Source organism: Microtus oregoni, unplaced genomic scaffold (genome assembly GCF_018167655.1).
Source record: "Microtus oregoni isolate MIOR12 unplaced genomic scaffold, Mior012 000054F_ref0000373, whole genome shotgun sequence".
NCBI lineage: Eukaryota > Metazoa > Chordata > Mammalia > Rodentia > Cricetidae > Microtus > Microtus oregoni.
In genome coordinates, this window is record NW_024543830.1 from 3,382,777 (window position 1) to 3,397,827 (window position 15,051).

The 15,051-nt window shown below is 48.0% G+C and overlaps 3 protein-coding genes across 3 annotated transcripts; 1 reads left to right on the forward strand and 2 right to left on the reverse strand.

The window, feature by feature from the left end:
* Window positions 1-204: 204 nt before the first annotated feature.
* On the reverse strand, window positions 205-2,123 carry LOC121437940 (histone H3-like). Its single transcript, XM_041638078.1, has one exon. It carries the CDS (start codon window positions 1,810-1,812, stop codon window positions 1,270-1,272), a length of 543 nt encoding a protein of 180 aa, XP_041494012.1. The 5' UTR covers window positions 1,813-2,123; the 3' UTR covers window positions 205-1,269.
* Window positions 2,124-2,496: 373 nt separating this feature from the next.
* LOC121437943 (histone H2A type 2-A) lies at window positions 2,497-2,994 on the reverse strand. The gene has a single exon (XM_041638080.1). It carries the CDS (start codon window positions 2,962-2,964, stop codon window positions 2,572-2,574), a length of 393 nt encoding a protein of 130 aa, XP_041494014.1. The 5' UTR covers window positions 2,965-2,994; the 3' UTR covers window positions 2,497-2,571.
* Window positions 2,995-14,551: 11,557 nt separating this feature from the next.
* On the forward strand, window positions 14,552-15,049 carry LOC121437941 (histone H2A type 2-A). Its single transcript, XM_041638079.1, has one exon. The coding sequence runs from the start codon at window positions 14,582-14,584 to the stop codon at window positions 14,972-14,974; it is 393 nt and encodes a 130-aa protein (XP_041494013.1). The 5' UTR covers window positions 14,552-14,581; the 3' UTR covers window positions 14,975-15,049.
* The last annotated feature ends 2 nt before the right edge of the window (window positions 15,050-15,051 follow it).

Here is a 15,051-nt window from a genome sequence, read left to right on the forward strand (position 1 = left end):
CTCAAATATTTAGGCAAAGCTCAAGTTTGCTTCCTGGAAGATTTCCTAGAAGTTTCAGACAGTAGACAAGAGGGAAGGTCCCTGATAATGACCCGAGTTATTTACTATGATCTTTGAGTCTCAGGTGCAACATTCACCCCTGCAGAAGACCCTCCTCAGGCCAAGAAATAGCAAGTCCTTCCTTGACATTCAGAGTCTGTTTCTGTACAGAAGTCTCTGATATATAATGCATATATTATATCATATTGCAGTTGGGTTGGCATTTTAAAGTAAATTAAATGGAAATAAGGGGGAGAAAGTAACCAATTGCCACAGAATAAGGTCAAACAAGAGTAATACATATTGAGTTCCAAGAGGCTACAAGAGGTCTAATTCCTCAACTCCACAGGAATAGGGGGAAGGCGGGTGTCACTGGATATTACTGATAGTGGCCCACTTACCACCGATCATGAGCACATAGTCAGTCCCCAGACATTGTCTAGAAGTAAAGGGAAGAAACAACAATTATCTTCAGAAGTCTAGGAAGGTTATAAGGTAGCTGAAATCTAGGTGTCCGGGACGTTCAGCTTCTTTAGGAAGGCCGGTTCCCCGCTAGAGCAGGGTCCCCGACATGCTCAGGCACTGGGTGCACTATTTTTCCCACCCAGGTCATAGCACACCCAGGATTGGACAGTGGTGGGCGTGGCACTCATCAGTAGAGGATACTTCCTGTCATGCTTACACAACAGATCCTTTAACTCCTGGACTGCGATGCTGTTTCCTTAGCGACTGCCTTATGGCAGGGTCGCTCCAACCCATCTCAGCACCAGCGATATCATTAGCAATACCAGTTGAAATACAGCACAGGTTTAAGATGCCCAGGCAGACAAAAGGCGTTGCAGACTGATTGAACTAGGGAACTAGACAAAGAGGTTAATAAGAAAACCCAACAATCGCTTAAAAAAAAAAAACAAACCCAATTCAACAAACACCCATTAAAGGGCCACAATAGAACACTTTTGCAAGGCGGCTGTGAAAGCATTTGTTCCCAGAGCATGCTACTGGGTTACTTCAACAGGTGTTTTGGGAAACTTCCTGCAAAGAAGCCTTAAAGGGCCACAAGTGCAACAACTGAGAAAATTAGACCACCCATAGATGCTCCTCGACCACCCCGAAACCGACCTCTCCCCATGACCGTAGTAGACAAGGACAGAGAGGCGAACAGCTCCTTCGGGCGCACGTGGTGGCTCTGAAAAGAGCCTTTGGTGGGATGGAACCGACGCGTGGCGCTCAGGCCCGCTCCCCGCGGATGCGGCGGGCCAGCTGGATGTCCTTGGGCATGATGGTGACGCGCTTGGCGTGGATGGCGCACAGGTTCGTGTCCTCGAACAGACCCACCAGGTAGGCCTCGCTCGCCTCCTGCAGCGCCATGACGGCCGAGCTCTGGAAGCGCAGGTCGGTCTTGAAGTCCTGCGCGATCTCGCGCACCAGGCGCTGGAACGGCAGCTTGCGGATCAGCAGCTCGGTCGACTTCTGGTAGCGCCGGATCTCGCGCAGCGCCACGGTGCCGGGCCGGTAGCGGTGCGGCTTCTTCACGCCGCCCGTGGCCGGCGCGCTCTTGCGGGCAGCCTTGGTGGCCAGCTGCTTGCGCGGGGCCTTGCCGCCGGTGGACTTGCGGGCGGTCTGCTTCGTGCGGGCCATGACGGGGATGGGACACACCGAGACGAGAAGCGCGGAGACCTGAGCGGGAACGAGCCGGCCGACTTTATAGGCGCAGTCTTCCCCGCGGCGGGGCGGAGACAGCGACTTGAAAGTCCCGCGCTGCCGGGCCATTGGCCGTGGCGTCACCGGCCCCGGGCCGGCCCATTGGCTGGGGCTGCCCCGCCCCTGGTCGCCCTGCTGCCTTGTCCAGCCTGCGGCCAGCTGACTGGACAACGCGACAGGGGGACACCTCTGTTGGCTGCAAATCCCAACTCTGGACGTCTCTTCCAGAGAGGCGCGCGAGCTCACCCGCCCGCCCGTCGTCCAAAGTCCCAGAGCTAATAATGTTCAGTGTCGCCCAGTGATCGCCCCGTCGCGATCCCGAGAGCTGGCCGCGCCCCGTCGTCCCGATACACGTCCCTCTTGTAGACTTTGCCGGGGGATCGGGCGAGAGCGGGGCTAGTTGTGCTTTGCATCTGCCCTGGGCTCGACGTCGGGGTTAAGTCCCAAGCCCGGGGGAGGGGCAGGAAACGTTCAGGAGACTGGGGCGGGAAGCAGCGCGCGGGACAAGTTATGCAGGGTGGATGTGTAGGACCGACATATGGCGCCAAGTGCTTAGGACAGTGCGGGGTTCGCTCCGGGACAGGAGCACTTAGGGCGACCGCACAGACGACCACCTGGGGGACCTCGGACACAGTGGGAAGGGCGCTGGGGACGCCTAAAGCGAGTGGCCCACGCTACATCTTACACTTTGGGAACGGGCCGCCAAAGGCCACGACACCGGCTACCGTGACACAACTCTTTAATCTGAAGGAGTGGGTGGCTCTGAAAAGAGCCTTTGAGTTCGCGAGCGTCCCCGAGACGCGAGCCGCCAAGATGCGGGCAGCGGCCTCACTTGCCCTTCGCCTTATGGTGGCTCTCGGTCTTCTTGGGCAGCAGCACGGCCTGGATGTTGGGCAGGACGCCGCCCTGCGCGATCGTCACCTTGCCCAGTAGCTTGTTGAGCTCCTCGTCGTTGCGGATGGCCAGCTGCAGGTGGCGCGGGATGATGCGCGTCTTCTTGTTGTCGCGGGCCGCGTTGCCTGCCAGCTCCAGGATCTCGGCCGTCAGGTACTCTAGCACGGCCGCCATGTACACGGGCGCGCCCGCACCCACGCGCTCCGCGTAGTTGCCCTTGCGCAGCAGCCGGTGCACGCGCCCCACCGGGAACTGCAGGCCGGCGCGGGACGACCGCGACTTGGCCTTGGCGCGGGCCTTGCCTCCTTGCTTACCGCGGCCAGACATGACGGAACACACAAACTCACACGCTCGCGCAAACAGGAAACTGGACCACGGTGCCGCCGCCTCTTCCATTTATAGACACGGCCCCGATTGTCCGCCTGACGCGCTCATTGGCTCACACGCGTCCTCGCTCCTTGGCCAATAGGAGCGCGCGCTCACAATCCGCTCATTTACATAAGCCGGGCTCCTTCGCCTCGGCGCCGCCGCGAACGCCGAATCACGACGCGCCTGGCCAGAGCCCTCATTTGCCTGTGGCCGTTGTCAGTGCCGGGTTCTCGGGGGCGCCCCGGCCTGCCGCACTTCGGTTCTGCCGGCGCGGGAGCGGGCCGAGCGCGCCCCGCCTGTGACAGGGAGTGCGGCGGTGTGGAGAGAGTTGCCGGGTGGGTGTAGGTGAGCCGCTCCGTCTCCGGTGCGGGCTTCTCGTCCCACGCCGGGTTCCCCGGGAGCTCGATCGTCCGCTTGCTTATTTGTGTCCATCGCGGGAGAGCCTGGCGGCCCTGCTCCTGCTGCTCTGTTGCCTGGGCAGCTGGCTAGGTCACCAAGTACTCTTTGCCTTTTGAACAGTTCGAACCTTTTCTAGGGCAGATGCTGCTTCCATCTCGGATCAAGGCTTGTCCATCTCCCCTTACCCTTTACCAGTGTCTCGCTTCCTTTAGTCCTCTCTGATTTATGACACACAGTACCCGGAGAATGATCCTGAGACAGAACACGGGTATCTTTCTTTAGAGTGCGGCTACTTCTTTACTTGTCTTCAGCTTTCATTTTGTCCGATCTGATTCCCTTAGCCAAGCAATTGCTTAACTTTACTTTGATTAATTTATATGCAGGCAATGAAAGTGGATGTAAGTAAGCAAACTTACCTTCTAAGCACAATGAATGTTTTCCATTCATGTTTAATTAGAAAATCCAATTTTTATGATTTAAGTTTCTACAAATCTTTTGATGCTTTTTTCAAGCACATGCTGATGTATGCGGAGGCTTTCCTTTTAGGAAGATGGAAGCGTAATTCGTGATACCTAGGAATTAGCCGGTAATTCTGATACCCTCTATTCCTTCTACTTGAAACATTGTAAAGCCTACCTGTTACATACTTGGTGTTTCACTGCTAGGAGCCTTACTTCAAAGTGTTTGGATTAAAGGGTTACTCTCATACAAAATGGCAACAAAAGACCTGAAAAGATCTGGGAGCGCTTTAAAAGGAAAACCATATAGAACCCATGGTGTGCATTTACTGAAATTATTGGTTTTGGCAACTCTGATTTTTGTGCAGGAAAGGAAATTGCTTTTGTCAATCATTTGCACAATGGCTACCCAGAAGCTACGAAGCTCCGTTTAAGAACTTTCTGCTGTGTCTGGTGCTGGAGTGACCCTTGAAAGTGCCATCTCTGGACTGCCATTATGTTAGCATTGCATCAGCAACACCCAGAAAAATATCACAACCAGCATCTTCCACTCTCTGTAATTTGTGTTAAGCTTGTGGATGATTCTACTATCAGTGGGAACCACTGGTAGATCATAGACATGTTCAATAATTGGAGCATAGTCTTAGTAACTTAGACAAATACTGAGCTAGAATTCTATTGTGGAGGTAGAATTATAAGTCTTTTGGTGAAACAGGCAAGAGTATGAAAGACTCTAAATGCATTTCTAAGCCCCCTCAACCCTAAGATATTTTTCTAAAACCTTACACTCTCTCTTGGAAACGGGACAGTCACCCCCACACACACATGCTGGACTGCTTATCCTCCTGTGTCCTTGTGAATAATCTTCAAACATAACTCCATTCTGGGAATTGAGGCAAAGACAACTCACAGATGTTGACTCAGTTCCTGATGTATTGATTTAGTCACTGGACCGAGATCAGGATGGCCCACAGATGCTCCTCTTATCTACCCGATCATGCAGCTCCTCTCCTGCCCTGGAAGAGACCAATCACTACTAGTAACCCTTTCAATAAGCCAATCCAATAAGTTGGAAGACAACCTACAGGTCCCCCCTTGTGTCTGTGGCTGTTCGCTTTAAAAGATGGACTGTAACAGCTATCATAGGTCCTTCATATCCTGAACCTGAAGGGCCCTGTCATGACAGAATAAAATCCTCTTGCTTTTGCATCAATTGTGGCTGTGTGAGTGGTGTCTGAAGCAACTCCTCCCTGATGTTTGGACTTCTAGTCCAACAAGTGAGGCCCCAGGGTTTTGGCTTGAACAACTATTTGGGTAGACAGTGTTATTAGGATGGAATATGGAGAAGCAAGTAAGTTAAGTTGAATGTCTGTCAAGCATTCTCATTCAATTTGATAAACTGATATTCAAATGGATATGTGAACTCACATTTGAGAGACTGTGCGGTGAATCTAGGATTCAGCAAAGACCACACAACTCTGCATGTATGGACTGAACACAGTATTAGGACTGCCTGTCTCAGGAAGCAGAGCATCCGCCCTCCTCCTCCTCCCCCACCCCCATCATACACAGAGTCCTTAGGGTTGACCTAATTGGTTTAAAAATTGCCCTGGCTTCCTTCAGACATCTGTATCAAGCTTACCATTTCAAAAAACATGGAAGGGACAGTGTAGAATGTTATTAGGGGGAAAGCTTTGACGTCAAAAAGATAAAATTGTTGTGAAGTCAAGATAATAGGCAGGAGCGGTGCCAGTTTCTTTTTCTGTTGCTTTGATAAAATCTTCTGAGAGTTACTTGGCTCACAGTCTGCAAATGTTAAAATATCAGCATTTGATCAGGGCCAAACATGGTTTGACATTCTTTTCATGTAGAATTTTATTTATAAATTTCAATAATTGAATTTTTTGGCAGTTGCTTTCTTAGTACGACATAGTAAGGTCCCACATTGTTCTCCCAGGGTCGTGCTGTCCAGCAGCCTGCAGTGGAGGTGTGTGACAGGGCCGGGGCCCCTCTGCTATCTAAGGATGCTTCTTTCTCCCTCTGCACCTGGAAGCGGGATGTTTGTGTGTGGTAGCATAACTCCAGTCAGCCTCATCTTCTCCCTGGATGTTCTACTTCACCTCTTTCCCTGGCAAGTTTTAAATTTTATTCTTTGACAATTTCATGTAGTTAGGTAATGTACTTTGATCATATTCAGTTGACATTAACCCTTATTTGTCTTCTTATGAAGCTATTAATTACACTGGATGAAATCCTACTGTAATTAATTTAACTTGATTACATCTGCCCAAACGCTTTCAGATAAGACAGAATACTAAAGCACTGTGGTTTAGACGTTAATATATCTTTTGTGTGGATACAGTTCAAAACATACCAGTAGTTGGTGGCTCTTGTATGCTGTGCGTAGCCTAAGTTTTTCAGAACTTATCAATATTTTCTTAAGTGGGGAAAAGGATTTGCCTATTAGATTCTAAAATTGAGAGCTTATTACCAGCATCCTGGTCCCAGGTAGCCAAGGTTTAAGCTAGTAGCAGGCATGCACATACTGTCCCCGAATCCGAAGGATTCGATGCCAGTGACGGAATGAACTTGCTAGTGAGGGCAAGCAGGCAAAGAGCAAGAACTCCCTTCTCCATGACCTTCATATGAGCTGCCGCAAGAACGTGTGGCCCAGATTTACGGTAGACTTTCCACCTCCAAAGACTTGAATGGGTCTCCCCGCCCAGATGATGAAGACAATGCCTCACAGGTGCACCCAGTTGCTTGGGTTTAGCTAATTCCAGATGTAGTCAACTTGACAACCAAGAATAGTCATCACAACACCATAACAAACTACATCTGCTACCTAGCTCTTTTCCAAGAGTTTCATCCTGGAAAAAAAAAAAACAGTAAAACCTACACAAAAATTATGAAAGCCAAAACTACACAGAGAAACCCTGTCTTGAAAACAAAACAAAATAATAATAATAATAATAATAATAATAATAATAATAAAAAACAACAAAAAAACTGTATTGCAATAAATAATGTAGGAGTCATATATTAGGTCAAATACACTATGATGCAATATTACATTTACTAAACACATTTACACATTCTAAATACGCTAAACATATCTAATGAAGTCATAGATGATGTGGGATTCCCTGTGTATGCTATGAATATGTTTTATTACCATTGGTTCGTAAAGAAGCTGCTTTGACCTATGGCAGGGCAGAATATAGCTAGGTGGGAAAACTACACAATGTAGGGAGAAAGAAGGCGAAATCAGGCAGATGCCATGTAGCCACCCAAGAAGCAAGATGTGAGGTAACACAAACCTAGTGGTAAAATATAAAAATAGAAATGCGTTAGTTTAAGATGTAAGAAGATAGCTAGAAATATGCCTGAGCTGTTGGCCAAACTGTTATAATTAACAGAGGTTTTTTTAAAAGAAGATTTATTATGTATTCAGTGTTCTCTCATGGTTTTGAGCCCAAGTAGTTGCTGGGAATATGAACTCAGGACCTTTGGAAGGGCAGGCAAAGCTCTTAACCACTGAGCCATCTCTCCAGCCCCAATTAATAGAGTTTTTGTGTGATTATTCGGGTCTGGGTGGCTGGGAAACAAAAGCACGGTCTCCATTTCACACACGCTGACTTTCCACTGGCATTTGAAGGACTTAAGATTAAGCTGTGTGCACACAGGGATGTGCTCTCTCCGCACAGCAGGAGGTCAGCTTTTGTTATCCAACTCCGTTCCTCTGAGGCAGGATCTTTTTTTTTCCCATGATATTTATTGAGCTCTACATTTTTCTCTGCTCCCCTCCCTGCCTCTCCCTTTCCCCTTTCAACCCTCCCCCCAAGGTCCCCATGCTCCCAATTTACTCAGGAGATCTTGTCTTTTTCTATTTTCTACTTCCCATGTAGATTAGATCTATGTAAGTCTCTCTTAGTGTCCGCATTGTTGTCTAAGTTCTCTGGGATTGTGGTTTGTAGGCTGGCTTTCTTTGCTTTATGTTTAAAAACCACCTATGAGTGAGTACATGTGATAATCGTCTTTCTGTGTCTGGGTTACCTCACTCAAAATAATGTTTTCTAGCTCCATCCATTTTCCTGCAAAATTCAAGCTGCCATTATTTTTTTCTGCTGTGTAGTACTCCATTGTGTAAATGTACCACTTTTTTTTTTAATTCATTCTTCAGTCGAGGGGCATTTACGTTGTTTCCAGATTCTGGCTATGACAAACAAAGCTGTTATGAACATAGTTGAGCACATGTCCTTGTGGCATGATTGAGCATCCTTTGGATAGATACTCAAAAGTATCTATCTTGTGTCTTGAGGAAGATTGTTTACTAATTTTCTGAGAAATTGCCACACTGACATCCAAAGGGGTTGTACCAACTTGCGTTCCCACCAGCAATGCAGAAGTGTTCCCTTTTCTTCACAACCTCTCCAGCATAAGTTGTCATTAGTGTTTTTGATCTTGTCTCAGAGTTTTGATTTGCATTTCTCTGATAACTAAGGATGTTGAACATTTCCTTAAGTGTCTTTCAGCCATTCTAGATTCCTCTGTTGAGAGTTCTCTGTTTAGGTCTGTACTTATTTTGTTTATTGGAATATGTGATCTTTTGGTGTCCAATTTCTTAAGTTCTTTGTATATTTTGGAGATCAGACCTTTTGAAGATCTTTTCCCATTCTGTAGGCTGTCGTTTTGTCTTGTTGACCATGCCCTTTGCTTTACAGAAGCTTTTCAGTTTCAGGAGGTCCTGATGTGGGAGTGTCATATATCAATCTGTTGATTTCATTGGTTAAGCAATAAAGAAACTGCTTGGCCCTCATAGGTTAAAACATAGGTGGGAGGAGTAAACAGAACAGAATGCTGGGAGAAAGAAGCTGAGTCAGAGAGTCGCCATGATTCTCCCACTCCAGGCAGACACAGGTTAAGATCATTCCTGGTAAGCCAGCTCGTGAGCTACACGGATATTAGAAATGGGCTAGTCCAGATGTGAGAGTTAGCCGAGAAAAGGCTAGATGTAATGGGCCAAGTGGTGTTTAAAAGAATTCAGTTTCCGTGTAATTATTTCGGGTAAAGCTAGCCATGCGGGCGGCCCGGTGCCAGGGAAGCAGCCCACCGCTCCTATTTCAACAAGGTCCCATTTATTAATTGTTTCTCTCAGTATCTGTGCTGCAGGGGTTATATTCAAGTGTACTTCCCACTTTCTCTTCTATGAGGTTCAGTGTGGCTGAACCAGTGTTTGATCCATTTGGACTTGAGTTTTGTGCATAGTGATAGATATGGTTCTATTTTCATTTTTCTTTTCTTTTCTTTTTTTTTTTTTTTTTTTGGTTTTTCGAGACAGGGTTTCTCTGTGGCTTTGGAGCCTGTCCTGGAACTAGCTCTTGTAGACCAGGCTGGTCTCGAACTCACAGAGATCCACCTGCCTCTGCCTCCCGAGTGCTGGGATTAAAGGCGTGCGCCACCGCCACCTGGCCTATTTTCATTTTTCTACATGTTGATATTCAGTTATTCCAGCACCACTTGTTAAATATGCTTTTTCTTTTCCATTTGAAATATTTTGCTTTTTTATCAAATATCATGTGTTCGAAGATGTATAGATTGATATCTGAGTCTTCGATTTGGTTCCATTGGTCCTCCTATCTGTTCTTATGCCAGTACCAGGCTGTTTTCAGCACTGTAGCTCTGTAGTAGAGTTTGAAGTCAGGATTGTGATGTGAGGCAGGATCTTTTACTAAACCGAGAGCTTAGTTTCCCTTAGACTTGCTAGCCAGCAGTCCCCAGTGACCTGTCTGGTCCCACCCCTAACTTCAAACCAGGGCTGAGATTATGTAAGAGATCCATAAACATTATTCCTCAGCTCCTACTCCATCTCCAGAGGTTTTTTTCAACAACATTAAGCTCAAGTATGAATACAAAAGACACACCGTAGTTTGAGCTTCTGAAGCCATCTCAATACCAGAGTATTGTGTGATTGATCCTAGAGAGATGTGTGTGAGGACCCTGCTTGTGTCATGGCTGGCAGGAAAACAATGGGTGAGGGAAGAATGAAACTTGGTTCAGCCCAACTTAGGCAGGACTGGGCCAAACTTCTGAAGTCTGGCACCTAGTGGTTTATTTTAGCCATATTTAAGCAGCACAATTTTTTGGGGAAAAGTTACCTCATGATAATTAACTCAGTCCTGTGTGTACAACAAAGTTTAAGACATGTTTACATTGAAGTTATTTAACAAGTTCATATGGATTCTTTCATAAGGATAGGTATTGGTGACTCGAACAGTGCTCAAGGTAAGGGTCTAGGGAGAATGACTGAGCTATATCTGATGCCTGTGGGGGTCAGGATTGGGCTGGCCCCAAGATAACAGGTCACCGAGCCTGTTGTAAAGTACGAGTGATGTCCCTCATAAGGATGAGTTTATGCACTGAAAAGCAAGGTTCAAGATTTAGTGGGGGTAGGGAGATGAGTCTGGGATAAAGGGACATAATATTCTGGGGGACTCAGGTGGAGCCTGGCACCGAGGACAGCAAAGGTCATTAGGTTATAAACTACATCCTTTCCCAGTGCTCATGGTGGAAGGCAGGGAAGCATCACCTTCCTTTGAGGTGAGCATGAATGTTTAACTGTTCCTGCTTTCCTGTGCTTATCTGCGTGTACAAGAATCTATTCACCTCAGATAAGGCACCACCAACAAAGAAACCGTTGCACCCAAGACTAGCTTAGTGAGCCAGCGAGGTTTATTGGGGTTACCTATGAGTATGGGTGAAGTGTTAAAGAAGCATTGTGAGCCAGAGGCAGCTGCATCACTAAAAAACCTACTTGGGTACAAGAAAGGACTCTTGAAGACTGCATCCTTGAAACCCCCTCAATTTGCCAAGAGTTTAGCCTATCCATCCCCTGATAATCATACCACATTCCTTGTAAAACCCTGGGGAGAGGTCTTGTGACTTTTGTTTCAGAAGTTTTCTGAGCTTTGTAAGTTTTATTTCCTGGGTCTTCTAAGCCTCCATCCTTTGCAGGAGAAAATAATTTCATTTGGAGGGAACAGCTATACAATACAGAGACTTCAAGAAAGATGTCCCGTGAAGAATGATAACACGAATAGCCTTTTGGATTAAACTTTTAATTGAAATTTGGTTTCTGTGACACCCCCACCAATATCTAACATGTTTATCATTAAGCCAGAGTCCACTGCCATGTTAAACACAGAGCACAGAGGAATACACGAGGTTCTTGGCAAGCACTTAAAACATGAAATTTAACCACAACTTTTGGGCATCGAGTTCCTTAGCACATTACAAAAGATTCCTTTGGCTCCCTGTGAAGGAGCAGAACAAACACCATTTTGAGAAAGAACTCCATGTTAGACAGGGCCTAAGGGGGGCGGGTGAATGCAGCCCAACAAAAGTCATAAACATCACCAAGAAACTGTGCCAGCCCTGGTCAGATTGACCCACCAGGGTGTCCAGACAACAGCTGTGTACATCTGCTTGCTTCAGACATCCTTACTGGTATCTGATTAACTGCTGTTTTGAAATTCCTCTATACCCCAACCAACGGATTCAGAGATTGTGTACCCATACTCAACCCCGAAACGCCAACACTCGTGCCACCCTGCTTGCGGTTTTCCCTTTAAAAACCCCTAACCCGAGGACTCAGGGCTGTCTCCCCCACTTGCTGCCTCAGTGTGTTGGATTATGATCAATAAACCCCAGTGTGTTGCATGAGATACTGGCTCTGTGGTGGTCTCGTTTGGGGGTTCTGTGTGACGTGGGCATAACTCTCGATATAGGACCAGCGTTCATGTTACCATTGCCAGTTGTGCTGTGTAGCATGACCTTAACATTTGGGTGATCTGGACAATTCATTCCATTGCTACTTGTTATATTCCATCCTTTGTAGTACAATTAATAACCCAGAGACAGATATTGGGGTTTAACCTGAAGGTCAGAAAAACAAAGCAGCCAGCCACTGGCTTTTACCTCTATCTCAGTCCAAAAATAGTGATCCTCCCTCCAGGAATCCTCAAAGTGACACTGCCGGAAAGCTGTCTCCCCATCTTTTATTGTATATTCCTCCCTAGTGCCGGGATTGAAGGCATGCACCACTACTACCTGGTTCCATAGCAAACTAGTGTGGCTACTGGGATTAAAGGTGTGTGTCACCACTGCCTGGTCTGTAAGGCTGACCAGTGCAGCTGTTTTACTCTGACCTTCAGGTAAGCTCTATTTATTAAAATACAAATGAAATATCACTACAATCTTTTACTAAATATTTCATCTGAGACTCGTCTAAAGGTCTGTCATGTTTTCTGGAAATACACTCTTCTTGCACTGAAGCCATTCTGTTTGGTAAAATAAGCAAACCCAGTTCCAAAGCTGCAGACTAAGTACAGCTGGTGCGTCAGATTTCACTATGTAGATGCCCCACCCGAGTCACCACATTCCACCCCTGCCTGCTGCTTCACAACCCAATGCAAGTTATTTTCCTAAACATAGATTTCAACTTATTTCCAAGGTTTGTTCCTTGTCAACACCACCTTTCACTTCAGCCTGTTCTACAAAGCCAAAGTCATAAACCTATGCCAGTGTCCTTAGACTATGCAACAAAACAAACAAGTTAGGAGACAGACTCCTTAGAGTAACCAAGGGTGTTAGGGTAAAGCCCTAGAAACCCGGGCTAGGCTCAGTTGCTCGTCCAAATTCAAGGGAAAATCAAAGGGGAGAATTAGTCAGGTGACTTTTTATTGGGAAGAGGAAAAACTGTAACCCCCTTGGGGCAGGCAGGAAGTAGGCATAACTAAGCAGTCCTGCTAGATGTGTAGTCTGTCTGGTCATTGCTCCAATTCTGATCCTGCAAGGTGGGAGTCCATATTGCTGTCATCACGTGAGATCATCCCTCTCACTCCTACAGAAAGGTCATTTCAGCTCTAGGGTGAATTCATGGATAATTGCTCTCAGCTACTGTGATGCAAGAGAAAGGTAGGGCAGTAACTTATCTTTGCCCCTTCAGCCTTAGAAAGGAAGACAAACACACAATAAGGCAGCGATGCCAGGCTCTCAGCCAGTTTTCAGTTACCCTGTGGCCACAAGGGAGACCTTTTTATTTATTTTTTTACAAAAGCACAGGTGCCTGCTTCTTTAGGGACTGGGTTTGTGAAGCAGCTCAGCGCTGAAGTCAAGCCGCCCTCTATACAGCACTTCTATGCCCTTCGGTAGTCAGACTCTTGTTTAGGAAGTTCCTTGGGGGTTAATTATACAAGGGTCTGGTTCGGCTGTATCTCTTTCCGTTGAATTTTAAGAAGCACTGGCGACTTGGAGCAAAAATACCCATGGTGCCCTGGGACCCAATCCGCAGGGACCTTGTGGGAAAAGAGTGCAGCACCAACACCAGAGCAACACTGTGAGGAGAGCCAGAAACAGTGCAACAGCTGGCCGGTAGATGATTAGGCTGACTCGCCACAGAGCAGTGGAGCCAGAGGGGAGACGCCCTAAAGGAGGGTGACGGCGCGAATGGAAACTAAGGCAAAAAGAACACTAAAAACAATATTTGTGTGGATAAATAATTACGGTCAACGTCCTTGTGTGGTGCTGAGGATAGACCCTCACATACGCTAGGAAAGCACACTGACCTATATTCCAGAATAGGCCAAACTAGCACGAAAACAGTATCCAAATCTAGATACAAATAAGACTTCGATCTTTAAGGACTGGTACAGATGTCTTCAATCCTGTCACCTGAAACAGGAAACTTAGAACTTAAGACGCCGTGTGTAAACTGGAAACTGAACTAAAAACCCAAAAGTAACCAACTGTGTAGGTTTAGTGTCCAAATGTTTTAGGAGCAGTTTCCGAACTGTACTTCAGTAGAGACTTTTACTTCACAGACCACCTCACTGCCAGGACTGAAGGGCAGCCTAATGCTTTTCTCCACTCTGACAATATTTATATTAGCATGATTGCCTTCATTTCCCATCAAAAGAAAAAATACAGTCGTGTAAGCCACCATTCTTAAAATACCTCTTCAGACTTACACTCCTCATTCGCAAACACACATGAAACTCGAGTAGAAATAAGCTCTGTGGGTAATAGGAGAAAAAACAAACCAGAATCCATCATCATCACAAGAAAAGGTAGGCGTCTAGAGAAGGCAAAAAGCCTTCGAATTGTTAAAGAGACGAGCAGTACTTGGTGACGTGCCAGCTGCCCAGGAAACAGAGCAGCAGGAGCAGGGCCGCCAGGCTCTCTCGCGATGGACACAAATAAGCAAGCGGACGATCGAGCTCCCGGGGAACCCGGCGTGGGACGAGAAGCCCGCACCGGAGACGGAGCGGCTCACCTACACCCACCCGGCAACTCTCCACACCGCCGCACTCCCTGTCACAGGCGGGGCGCGCTCGGCCCGCTCCCGCGCCGGCAGAACCGAAGTGCGGCAGGCCGGGGCGCCCCCGAGAACCCGGCACTGACAACGGCCACAGGCAAATGAGGGCTCTGGCCAGGCGCGTCGTGATTCGGCGTTCGCGGCGGCGCCGAGGCGAAGGAGCCCGGCTTATGTAAATGAGCGGATTGTGAGCGCGCGCTCCTATTGGCCAAGGAGCGAGGACGCGTGTGAGCCAATGAGCGCGTCAGGCGGACAATCGGGGCCGTGTCTATAAATGGAAGAGGCGGCGGCACCGTGGTCCAGTTTCCTGTTTGCGCGAGCGTGTGAGTTTGTGTGTTCCGTCATGTCTGGCCGCGGTAAGCAAGGAGGCAAGGCCCGCGCCAAGGCCAAGTCGCGGTCGTCCCGCGCCGGCCTGCAGTTCCCGGTGGGGCGCGTGCACCGGCTGCTGCGCAAGGGCAACTACGCGGAGCGCGTGGGTGCGGGCGCGCCCGTGTACATGGCGGCCGTGCTAGAGTACCTGACGGCCGAGATCCTGGAGCTGGCAGGCAACGCGGCCCGCGACAACAAGAAGACGCGCATCATCCCGCGCCACCTGCAGCTGGCCATCCGCAACGACGAGGAGCTCAACAAGCTACTGGGCAAGGTGACGATCGCGCAGGGCGGCGTCCTGCCCAACATCCAGGCCGTGCTGCTGCCCAAGAAGACCGAGAGCCACCATAAGGCGAAGGGCAAGTGAGGCCGCTGCCCGCATCTTGGCGGCTCGCGTCTCGGGGACGCTCGCGAACTCAAAGGCTCTTTTCAGAGCCACCCACT

Bases quoted from the DNA above. Each gene is read 5' to 3' on its own strand.
- LOC121437940 (XM_041638078.1), bottom strand. From the start codon at position 1,812: ATGGCCCGGCAGCGCGGGACTTTCAAGTCGCTGTCTCCGCCCCGCCGC.
- LOC121437943 (XM_041638080.1), bottom strand. From the start codon at position 2,964: ATGTCTGGCCGCGGTAAGCAAGGAGGCAAGGCCCGCGCCAAGGCCAAG.
- LOC121437941 (XM_041638079.1), top strand. From the start codon at position 14,582: ATGTCTGGCCGCGGTAAGCAAGGAGGCAAGGCCCGCGCCAAGGCCAAG.